At 42.0% G+C, this 12,310-nt stretch overlaps 2 protein-coding genes across 6 annotated transcripts in view; both read right to left on the minus strand.

Moving 5' to 3' along the window:
• Window positions 1–10,303, minus strand: part of dok7b (docking protein 7b) — a 26,311-nt gene extending 16,008 nt beyond the window's left edge. For 2 of the 4 annotated variants that reach the window (XR_006034882.1, XM_042108606.1), the window contains exons 1-4: window positions 10,125–10,303; window positions 9,965–10,010; window positions 7,830–8,060; window positions 1,666–1,866 (exon numbers count right to left, since the gene is read on the minus strand). Coding sequence is in view for 3 of the 4 variants with exons in the window: in XM_042108606.1 (XP_041964540.1) it covers window positions 1,666–1,866; window positions 7,830–8,060; window positions 9,965–10,010; window positions 10,125–10,178 (532 nt within the window). In the remaining variant the exon portion in view is untranslated. The remainder of the gene's footprint in view (window positions 1–1,665; window positions 1,867–7,829; window positions 8,061–9,964; window positions 10,011–10,124) is intronic. The other 2 variants (XM_042108605.1, XM_042108603.1) reach the window with 1 other exon arrangement.
• An 809-nt stretch (window positions 10,304–11,112) lies between these two features.
• Window positions 11,113–12,310, minus strand: part of rgs12b (regulator of G protein signaling 12b) — a 64,727-nt gene continuing 63,529 nt past the window's right edge. For both annotated transcript variants that reach the window (XM_042101370.1, XM_042101361.1), the window contains one exon: window positions 11,113–12,111. In XM_042101370.1, coding sequence (XP_041957304.1) covers window positions 11,726–12,111 — 386 coding nt within the window. In that variant the 3' untranslated portion in view covers window positions 11,113–11,725. The remainder of the gene's footprint in view (window positions 12,112–12,310) is intronic.

Below are 12,310 nucleotides of genomic sequence, written 5' to 3' on the forward strand. Positions count from 1 at the left end.
TCCCACGCTACTGCTGAAGATCCTCTCATTTTCAGTCAAAGAAAGTGAGCATCAAAATAAGGGTGGGTTTTGTGAAGGACTGAGTATTGCATTTGCAAATTGCTGTTTTTGCCAACATTTCAGTATGAATTATTAATTTAACTGATGAGCTTCAGATATTTATTAGGTCTTAAAAGTCACAGATAAAATATCCATGCAGCACATTTTTTGTAGAGCTGCGTTTGCTTTTTTTTGCTTTTTTTTCATCTCAGGGTTATTGCAATATGTGGCGGAGTGAAGCATTCATCTTGCCCGCTCTTTCAACTTGGCACAAACTGACGAGCCAGCAGAATTACACTCTAAAGTGTATCTGAAGGCACGCCACACACCCATCAAGCTAACTGATGAACCGAAGTGAAATTATATTTCTCCGGCACCTCACTGCACAATAGAGTCCTTCTGTCAGATGTGTGAGACTGTGGCCTGTGTTTTACGTGGCTCAGCGATATAAAATAAGCTAATTTCTTCTTAAACACATCCATTTGATCCAGTAATGACATCATGTAATTGAATGTGGGGCTGTGTGCTAGTCTCCTCCAATCAAAGGTCATTAATGTATTATCTTAATTACATGAGGTAAGCTCTGTTATTAATGATGCGCCCGGGGCAAATCTGTTGAATATCACTGCCACTGGACAAAGCTGAGAAAGCATTGGCAGAAACAAATTGAGTCTAAATCCAATTTCCCTTTCTATATTATTCACCTACTGCAATTCTCTCACAGCTGAAACTTCATTAAGATGTCTCTTATGTTGTTGTTTCTTGCACTATTGTGTAGGGAGCAGAGAGCAATGAATAATTCAGCGTGCTCTTTCAGTCCGACTTCACCATTACGAGTAGTAATAGATTGATTTTAAAGGGACTTGTTTCACCAGGAGCACAGAGGAGAGATAGACGTTAAATAAATCGCTCAGTCACTCCGAGACTCAGTGGCCTGTGATGACCATGCCGTCTGTCCTCTGGACTTGGCATCTGGTCGGGCATATTTATGGACAGCCTAGTTGGCACAGGGCCCTGTGCGCACAACACCACTCCCTAAATGCATAAAACTGCCTCGAGTTCCTGAAATTACTGACCGGGGGTCCTGCAGACGCTTGGCAGATTCTTCGAATGTCACAGATTAGGTGGGCGACAAATTAATTAGCCGGCTTCTAATGGACACGAACGCTGCACGTATTAGCAGAGTCTTTGAGTCTGTGTATTTAGTACAGGCTGAAACTCTGGAGCCAGTTGGGGGGAGTGAGCTACTAGAGCAAATGGGGAACAACTGTTTGTGGAGTGAGTCAGGTAGTTTGGAATGGCAGATGGGGCCCAATTCATGTGTCACGCGCAAAAGTGTGATGAAAACTGATTTCATGCAACATACTTTCACATGAAAGAGGAGTCTCCAGGGACAGAGCAACTCATCTGAATAATACATTAGAAAAGAGACTTTAAAAGGAGACAAGAAAAGTCTATCAGTCTATCAGAAAAGTCTATCAGCTACAGCTCTATGAGATCCACGTGACACCCATAAATAACTTGATTGCCTGTTGCTATGAACCGTACCCAACTCACACACTCATGTTAAATTCAGCACTTAGTATTTTTCTTCACTTGTATTAAAACAAAAAAACAGCTACTCACAGCAGCCGCAGCGAGTCCCGCCCTCAAAGACAAAGCCATTGGGCACTGCTCCATACCGCCGCAGATCAGAGAGTTTCCATTGGCCGGCAACAACCGGAGGGAGGTCCCTGGTGACGACGAGCAGGTTGTTACACAAATGAAGGGTGGCGGGTCCACTCTCTAGTTTGGTGCCTGGGAGGACATGGACGTTAAACCTGTGGGCTGATACACAGTGGGTTTGGGGTGAACACCTACAGGCCGAGGTACACACACATTACTACCACACATTACACACACATTACTACACATGACTACCACACATTACACACACATTACTACACATGACTACTACACATTACACACACATTACTACACATGACTACCACACATTACACACATTACTACACAGATTACAGCATATGATCATATGAAGATAAAATAATAGCAGATATATCTCAATTAACGAGACATATTATTTTATAAAATTCAACAATTAGTGTTTTTTTTAGAGATGAAGGACAATTATTCTCATTCGCCAGGTGAGCATAATGGATCATCCTCAGAGGTGGAAAGTAGGCCTAACGAAATACATTTACTCACGTTACTGTATTGAGTAGTTTTTTCTGTGTATTTTGTTAATAGTTTATAAAATCGGTATTTTAAATTTTACTTGATTACATTTTGAGTGAAGTATTGTACTTCGCTACGTAAAAAATCCCATCCGTTACTTGAGTAAAAAAAAAAAAGTTAAGACTAAAGAAAACAGAAAGGGAGAGAAAAGAAATCGCGCCCTAAACACTAGCCTAGTGATAATGATCAGCATGTAGCCTACAACAGGACATGAATCAAGCTGGCGCCATGCAGTCTTTCTGAAAGTGATGGAGATGGAGCTGGATCACGAGATGCATCAGATTACATGTGTAGCCTAACCCATGAAAGTGTATTTTCCGCTATTTCAATGGGTTGTCTCAGTTCGTTTTAGCACTAATGATTGCGGAGATATATTCAATAATCTTTTTAGTAACCTGACTTGGCTTTCTTGGAGAAAGACATTGCACCAGCAGCACAACAATTAGCAGTCCACTACTAGTGATGCTCAACTAAATAAACAAAAGATAGACTACCTTATGAATCGTGCAGGCGGACTAAACCATTTAGCTCTTTAGCAAGGGAGAGTGAGAGTGACCTTAGACAGTTTTCATTATGTTTTGTATACAAAATCCAGTCAGTCAAACTTTAAATTTCGTCTGACATTCATTTTAAAATATTCAGGTAAAATAAATATATGGTGGACATATATATATATATATATATATATATATATATATATATTTTTTTTTTTTTTTTTTTTTTTTTTCCCCCAGTAATAAGCTTAAACTTCCAGTGCGTCTATTCGAAATTTTCACCACACATTATATTAACACACATATAAAAAATTCAAACATAAGAGTTATGTGTATTAAAGTGGAATGACACAGGAAAAAAGTATTGAACGTGCCTACTGAAATTTCTTCAATACTTTGTGGAAAAGCCTTTGTTTGTAAAGACAGCTTCAAGACATTTCCTGTATGACAAAACGTATTAGTCACAGTATCAGGTGTGATTTTGGCCCATTGTTCTAAACAGATTCCAGGGGTCCCTCTTGTGAATCCTGATCTTTAGTTACTTCCAGAACTGTTTAATTGAATTTAATTGAATTGGCTGCCTTCAAGTCTTTCTGGAGCTTTCTCCGAGTGGTCCTTGGCTCTTGGAATCGACTATCCTTCTGACTCCCTGGTCATATTGCGAGGAGATCCTGCATGGCAGTGATGTTTCTTCCACTTGCAGATAATGGCTCCCATGCTGCTTACTGAAGATTCTGAAGTTTTGAAATCTGTAACCAGTTTCATTGATATGTTTTGCGACAATAAGGTTGCAAAGGTCTTGGGAGAGCTTTTTGCTTTTATCCATCATGAAATGTTTCTTGTGTGACACCTTGGTAATGAAAAACCTTTTTATAGCCCATCAATATACTAACCAAGCTTATATTAATTTGCACAGATAGAAAGGATAACTACTCTAACTACTTACAGATTCCAGCTCGTTCCTTCCCTTTCCTTGCCTTAGTGCTTTTTCTTAGCTTGTTCAATACTTTTTCCCTGTGTTATTCCACTTCATTACACATGACTCTACTTATGGAGTTATTTGGATTTTTTATGTGTGGATTACCTGAGTTATTACTAATGCCTGGTGAAAATGTTGTACCCCCCGTATTCCACTTTTCAAGGGCCCTCTCCTCCATTGGGGACTTCCCACTTTCCCCCCCAGTTTGACGCCCTTTAATCTGCTGAACCTGCTCGTTTCCAAATATAAAAAAAAACTCTGCAACTCAACATTGGCCTGCCTGCCTCAGCTGCCTGTGAGGGGCTTTTCAGTTGTGCTGGATTACTGTTCACTGCAAAGCGACGCAAGGATAAGTGCAACTAACTTTGAAAATCAACTACTGCTCTTAAAGGAGAACTCCGGTGATTTTTCACATAGATCTCCATTTCTCAACGTCACCGAGTACTGTCGGTATGAACAAAACTGAAACAATCGGTTTTACCTAGCTCGAGTTGCTGCAGCTACAGCGCTACACACTGGGAGCATGAACATGGCTGCCTTAGCTGCTGGCTGCAGCAACTCGAGCTAGGACCAAAGTCTTTTTCAGGCAAGTACCTCCACTCGGCGGCCATATTGCAACACTTTTTGGGCACTTATCATGCATCTATTTCGGCAGAAATGCGTGTGCGTAAGGCTTCACGACACCAATCTTGCTCCAGCAGCGAGATCACAACAGATGATTGGCACGATGTCTTCACAGCACACCACATGATTGGCTCAATGTATTTTACAACACACCACATGATTGGCTCAATGTATTCACATGTCAACGTTTTGCCGCGGAAGGGTTGTGATATTTGTAGATAACTGACTAACCCCATGCATTACTATGGAGGATTTTTTGAGTGCTGTATCTCCTCAGTAGAAAGTCTCTGGTAAAACTGGTTGTTCTGGTACCCCCCGCCCCCCCCAAAAAACATTATATAGAAAGAAACTAAGTAACTTTTACTTAAAGTACATTTTAAATTAACTACTTTTTACTTTTACTTAAGTACATTTTCAGATCGGTATTTTAACTTGTACTTAAGTAATATTTCATCAAGGTATTGGTACTTTTACTTGAGTACAATATTTTCGTACTTTTTCCACCTCTGATCATCCTAACATGTCACTGGCATTTAAATCCTGACAGTGGTCACAGCTTCAAGGCTGAATTGTCTGAATGCTGCAAAATGAAATGGCTGCATGGAATGTCATACATTAGTATGCATTGTTACCTCGTGAGGTGGTCCAACACAGTGGAAGACTATTATTCTCCCAGATAGCATGAGTAACATGGCCAAGATGTTAAATGATTTCATTTCACATCTGGAGTCATGGGTAATGTTCTATGGTGAAAATAACACTGAAACACTGAATCAATAGTCTGTTCATTTGACATACTATCCTTTATATTCCTCTCACTGATTAATCATTTAGGCAGTGACACAATGCTATTACCATAGAACTTGATAAATGAGGGAGGCCATTAGAAAGTATTTATATAGAAACCATTAGCAAAACCCCCTTTCTAAGCCTTCATTCATCATTCATCGTTTCAGTGTTTTCCAGCCAATATGGCTTCCTTTGTGTACATAATGTCAGGGAAACATAATGGGGCAGGTCTAAAGATGAATAGCCAGTCAGACAAAGCCAGTGTTAAATGCATGTTATGCATGCTGAGGTTCTGTCCACACAGATGTGTAAAAACACAGAACCCTGTGTCCAGTCTAGAGAACCATAACAGACACAGGGGAACATGTCCAGGAGGGTTCAGGAGTGGACACTCTCTGCTTCATTAAAATCTCAAAGTGAGAGAACTGAATTTCAAAAATCCCTAATATGCCAACAAGGCATCAGAATTTCTCAGGATTGCCTGGCTAATCGTGTGCCATTCTTACCACAAAACAACACCTCCACACACATTCGCACGCACACACACACACACACACACACACACACACACACACACACACACACACACACACAAACTATCTCTCTCTGAATTAATATTATGGTGTCAGAACAAGACTCATCCATCTGCTTGTCCATCTCATTCCAACAGATCTGCTAACTGATTCACCAGCTTTGCCAAATCTTTAGGAGACTGGCTGAAATGACCTACGAGACTCCACAGCGCTCACTAAAATGTGCTGGAGATTAACTACCATAGGGATCTACATTAGAGCACAGCTTGTGGCATCCCAACCATTACAAACATCACAGATCAATCATTTGTCATTCTCAACAAATAAAGCTTGCACACGCATACACACAAACACATGCATGGCTACAATGTGCACACACAGATACACAAAAACACACACACATACAGAGAGAAAGAGAGAGCGAGCGAAAGTGAGAGAGAGAGAGTGAGAGAGAGAGAGAGAGAGAGAGAGATAGAGAGAGAGAGAGAGAGACAGAGAGAGTGAGAGAGAGAGACTGTAGCACAACTCCAGATGTGGCGCTGGGCACTCATCCAGCTCAGCACAGAAGTGAAATAGATTGTGACGACATCCCTGATCAAGCATCAGAAGTGACAGCTGTGTGTGCAGAACCTCTGTGCAAGAGCGATGGCAGCAATACAAGCCATGAGATATCTCCCACCGCTGCACTGGACCTAATTTGTCATCCCGTCTCTGCCTGCCACACGTCAGTAAACAAACTTATGAAGAAGCAAAACTAGGTAAACAGATTGTGACGGAAAAACGACATCAGCTGTAGCACTTGGAAAAAGGGGAGGATCGTGTCTTTCTCTCTCTCTCTCTCTCTCTCTCTCTCTCTCTCTCTCTCTCTCTCTCTCATTGATCAGACAACAATGGACACCCTGGGCCCTGAACTTCAGACGAACAGATTTAGAACAGAAGTTCACCAACAGGGAAAAGAGTGGAGGCCATCTCGTGATTGGACTGCTTCTGGTATAAGATCAAGCCAGTGCCCTCAGCGCGTGGATGCCTTTGTTCATTTTAGAGCTAAGAATAACGCTGATCTATGATCTGAGGTCGGGGGGGGGCACAGTACACACAGCTCACAGTTAACGCTGTGCAAGAAAATGACGGACGGACTTCACAACATATGCATCGGATCCTGAGCTTGTGTGACCAGCAACACACTTTATATACACTGGGGTGTAGAGAACTGTTTTTTAAACCAATCCACACACATGCTGAAATGTGTACTTTAAGCAAACTTAAACAATGTTTCAACCTTTCACAATGTTTGCTTTTGGCTGCAGTTCAGCTTTGACGATAAAATATCGAAAGTCATATTTAAATGGAAGTCATGTTTTATTGGAAGCACATTTCTGAGAAACAAACAGCTCTGTTAAGAGCCCTGACACCCTTGGAAGCCATTTTGAACTTTCAAGCTGGGCCACGATTGCTTCACATGTTGCTGCGCACGGAATCTGGGGGTGTGACTTGACCTGGGGCACTCATCCACGTGCACACAGGTCTAACAAACAAACACACAACGTGAATACATACTCAAGTCTATGGTACATACTAATGCACACACACACACACACACCACACACACACACCACACACCACACACACACACATACACACACACACACAATCACACACAATATCAGGGGTGTTGTAGAGGGACATTAATATAATAGTGCCACAAATCTATAGTGCAGAGTTCTTAAATGAACAGTGTGTTCCTAAAAAGCAACTCATGACCAACTATTGGCCAAAGGTGTGATAGAAAGGTGCACACATGCACACACTCACACGCACACACTTATCTGTGCTATAGGCACATGCAAATGACAGGATTCTTGGACTATTTGAGAGATAGATTAAAAGAAAGAGAGAGAGAGAGAGAAAGAGAGAGAGAGAGAGTCTGAGGGAGAGAGAGGAAGAAAGAGAACTAGAAAAACAATACCTCAAGCTGGTCATCAACAGCAGTCACAGCTCATCCACAGACATGGATCTACCCACCCCACTGATCCATCCAAAACTCCAACCTACACCATGCACACCACGAGCCAGCATGCACCTGCACATCACACCTGCACGTCGACAACAACAGCCTCCCCCGTCCATATGTCTCACCTTCCCCCAGGCTGTAGCGGATGCGCAGGTCCCAGGTGAGCAGGTTCTCCCTGCGGTCGAAGCCCAGCAGCACGGCCTGCGTGAGGCTGATGATGGCCAGCGTGAAGCCCACGCCCTCGTAGCTCAGGCCAAGCTCCAGGCCGCAGATGTCCCCCAGGGTCAGGCAGCTGCGCTCACGGTGGCCCTTGTGCCTCTCTGCTTTGTCCTTGTACACCAGCAGGGACAGACAGTCTGAAACGAGATGAGAGACGCAAAATCCCAATAAAGGATACCCCCAAATCACAGCAGCCATGAGAGTGGCCTTTTCTAGTCTCATTCCCACACGTGCCATATTGCTTAAGTACAGTTCACTCAGGGAACTTTTCACTTTGGCTCTCCGCTCCCATCATCAAACCTCTGGTACTGATCCCCAAGTTATCTGTGAAATGTATTGTGTGAGTATTACATTCATGTTTGGTCTTAAACATATCCTTGTGAGGTGTGCAGCAGTCTGATCATAGTTTAATTACAATCTAAAGTATCTCTGTGTCTAACTTCATGTAATGCACTTGCCCATTTTTACTTTGCATTAAATTTAATTGATATTGGTTACATTTAACATATGACCTACAATAAATTGTTTATTCATCCACTATTCACATATATCTCATCATGTGCCACTAGCTGATAAATTACTTGGTATTGGAGGTTAATTTATTACTTTTGTGGAGTTTCTCACAAAATGTACATGTCAATGTACATTCTCCATTGCAAGACGAGCTTAGACATTCTAGCCAAGGTGTTCCTCTCCTGGTTCTAGGCTGTCTTACTCTTCACACCACCAACTGTCCTTCTCCTGCCCAGATGTGGCGGTTGACTTATTTTGTTGTCCATGCTCAAACCATGATGTCAAGATCAGTCAGTTATTCTAGTGCTCCTAACAGGCTCCTCGCATTTCATGCTTTGTTGGGGTTTTTTGTAGATCAGTGACAAAATGACAAAAAGGGCCAATACTGTCACCGAGTGACTACTTCAGCTAAGAAAACACAATTTCACATTTAAATATTGGCTTTAAAAGGGTGCTGTTTAGACAGACTGTCTTTATAATCATTTGACTTTCTAACAAGCTACTGTAGGAGCGGTCACAACCCAGGCAGTGCAGTAACAGTTCTCCTGCAGAATAGCCAAAGAGTCTGGAGCACAACTCTGGGTTTCACAACGATTTTTTTCTGAGTGCAAATACAGTAGATTGTTGAATAAAACATGCAGGCTGAAGTTTGTTTGCTTTGACCACACTGTCGTCATGACACAGAGGATTTCACTACGTCATATGACTTTGGTTAATACCGCTAATAGGCAACAAGGCGAGTGTGGGAGAACACAGCTGTCATAACAGGCTATAGACGTGATCCGACCAAACAGCTGTGGACTAAATTATTAAACTGCAAAAATGTGTGTGTGTGTGTGTGTGTACGAGGGGGAGAGAGTGTGTGTGTGTGTGTGTATGCTTAGCAAGTATAGGCTATCATCACTAATTATGTAAGAACAGCCTATAGATTTACAGCTACTAGACAAGTTAACACAACACATATATTGGCAAGCCACCCAAGTTTTAAAGTTTTGTAAAAATAGTTAGATAATTCAGGCTGATTTAGCCTAAGTTCTGTTTACGCATTTAAATCAATTTAATCACATAGCCTATCTAAATGCGCCTCCAAATGATGGTAAATATTATCTAAATGTAATAGCAAATTATTGCCAGTTATAACCTGACATAGCTTCATGACTCAAACCGTTGAGTTAAGTGACTTAATGTTAGCTTTTATTGAAATAATTAGCATATAAAAATAAATAAATACAAATTAAATAGACTTAGGACAGAAACATTAGCTTAATATGCAATGTTATTGCAAGTTCCATCATAAATTTATATCCAAGTGCACTTGACCCACGTGCAAATAGAATGAAATTCGAGCTTGTGCATTTGGATGCCAAAGATCTATTTCATTCACAAAATAGTGACAGCGCCGCTAAGCCTGGTTAGTAGCCTACAATAAATGAAACATTTAGCATAGACCAACAAAAGGCATAGGCTAGTCCAGCTTTAATCTCTGTCCTGAGTTTGTCAAACTAGCAAACTATTGTAGGCGCCATACCTGCGACCGGGGACGGTTTCCTCAAAACGACCCATCTGTTTCTCCACTGGTCATTTGAAGAAAACCAAAATAGAAACACACAAACGGTTATTTTGATATTACCACGGCATTGTCGACTTGGAAATGTTCACAATATATTCCATCCATGATGTTTAGAGACCTTTTTCCCATCTCGAAGTTTAACTTGGCCCTCCACGACAACGGTATCCGTCATCTTCTGTCATGATTCCGAACAGCTGTGTGCGGTCAGCGTCGCTGCTCTGCTAGAGTCTGAGGGGGTCACTTTCAAAATAACTTTAATAGCTGTCTTCACTGGTGGTATACAGACATGGTCCCACCACCCAAGCTCTCTCTCTCTGTCTCTCTTCTACCTTCTACAGCTTGGCCAGTTGTCAGCATGTGTCACTGTGTTTGTTTAAAGGACACTAAATTGAATTAAACTTTAATGACTCAAAATTTGCCAGCTATTTCAAGAATGTTTGTCCTTACATAGCCTAGATAATGCATGTTGCAATCTACACCAATACAGTGCAACGTAAAGTTTTAATGAAGATGTTCCATTTCATTATTTGAACATTGTCAACACAATGAAAGCTGAATTACATCTGACATTGATGTGACATTGAAGCTCAACCACTTTTCAAAGTGAACAAATAGGCCTAACAACAAGTAGACTTATGCCTATTCTGACTGCATCTCTTTCATTCATGACATTATGAAATTATACATTTCAAGGAACCGGTTGCTTTTGTGATACTAACTCATATTGTTTAAGTGCATTTATGATACATGCACAACACTGTGATAGTACTGTGATGAGTGTGATGATTTTGTTAGTCACCATATCACCGTAAAAAATGTCACATCTCCTGCCACCACAATATTCTTGTAAACACATCAAACTGCATTAAATCAGTGCTCTGTTTTGGTTATGGAGGCAGCTGCCTGTCCACAGTACAAAGAATAACAAAGTGCCAAGAGACCATAACATTTTAATTTGACAAATGTGTGATAAATGAAGACTTCTGCAGCTCTACAAAAGAAATGCCTCAGGACCTCTGGGCTGTCCCTGCTTTCCTGCCTTTTGTGCGGTTTCCTTCTTTCATAGGAGTGGACTGCGTAATCTTCTTTTTATATTTCTTTCACTGTTTTCTTCCAACCTCACAAATCTCCATATTACTGATCTACTGTCTGTTCTTCACTGGAGAGCATCTGGCCAGTGAGAATCAGTTTCTAGTCCAGATGGTCAGTACAACAGAGCCCATGCTGAACCATCACTATTAACATTCAGAGAGAACAGGAGGCTCTCAACCAAGTTTGTTAACTGCTCAAGTACAATTTGCACCCATCTTACAATGTTTAATTTGTAAATAATGTTCAGCATGTTGTTTCCTTTGTGCCCTAATCCATGACTTCACTTTGCAGTATCCTTAGAAGTAACACCCAACACTACTAAATCGACAAAATTATTTTCTGTTAATGAAAAAAATAATTTAAACTGTATCAAAGAGTACTAGTGTACATTGTGAATTAAAACCTTTTTACAAAATATTTTGTATGATGTGCAAATGCCCATGCTTGACAGGTCTCCATTTGGTGGCAACACCCCCTTCATAATAACTCACAAAGTGAGTTAAAGAGTTTGTTAAAGTCTTTGCATTAACCATAGTGAATAAGTACATCATCCACAAGGCACCAGACAAACAGATGCGTATTGTGGCTGCTGTAGGTTGTTGTTTTCGCCCTTGTCCTTGGTGGCCGCTAGACGAAGGTGGCCTTGGGCTTGCCCTTGTCCGCCTGGCTGTCCTGCTGGGCTCTGACTGGCAGCAGGGAGGGCAGGTTGGAGGTCTGGTACACCCCAGTCCTCATGCGGCCCCTGCGGCTCTGCAGGTCCCCCACCACCCTGTCCATCCCGGGGCCCAGCCCAGCGTCCCTGGGCCTCCTGCCCCTGGGCTCTGAGTGGACACGATCCACGTCCAGTGCGCGGCCCGCAGACGAGGAGATCTTCCTGGGTCGCTCGCGGGACCGAGCCCTGGGTGGGGGTGGAGGAGCTGCTCCTGCTGGTGGTGGTGGTACTGATGGCACCCTCTTGTGTTGGGAGGGCTTATAACCCCTGGAGCGCTCCTCCTGCAGTCTCCTGTCTTTGCCTGAAGAGTATGGGTTTAGAGGGGAAAAATCAAGTAAGAGGTGTCTGTGTGTGTGTGTGTGTGTGTGTGTGTGTGTGTGTGTGTGTGTGTGTGTGTGTGTGTGTGTGTAGATACTGGGGCATGTGATGGTGGTAACTGAATTTCAAAAATCCCTATGCCAAAAAGTTAGGTGTCAGAATTTCTCAGGATAGCCTTACTA

The sequence above is a fragment of the Alosa sapidissima genome, chromosome 1 (assembly GCF_018492685.1).
Source record: "Alosa sapidissima isolate fAloSap1 chromosome 1, fAloSap1.pri, whole genome shotgun sequence".
NCBI lineage: Eukaryota > Metazoa > Chordata > Actinopteri > Clupeiformes > Clupeidae > Alosa > Alosa sapidissima.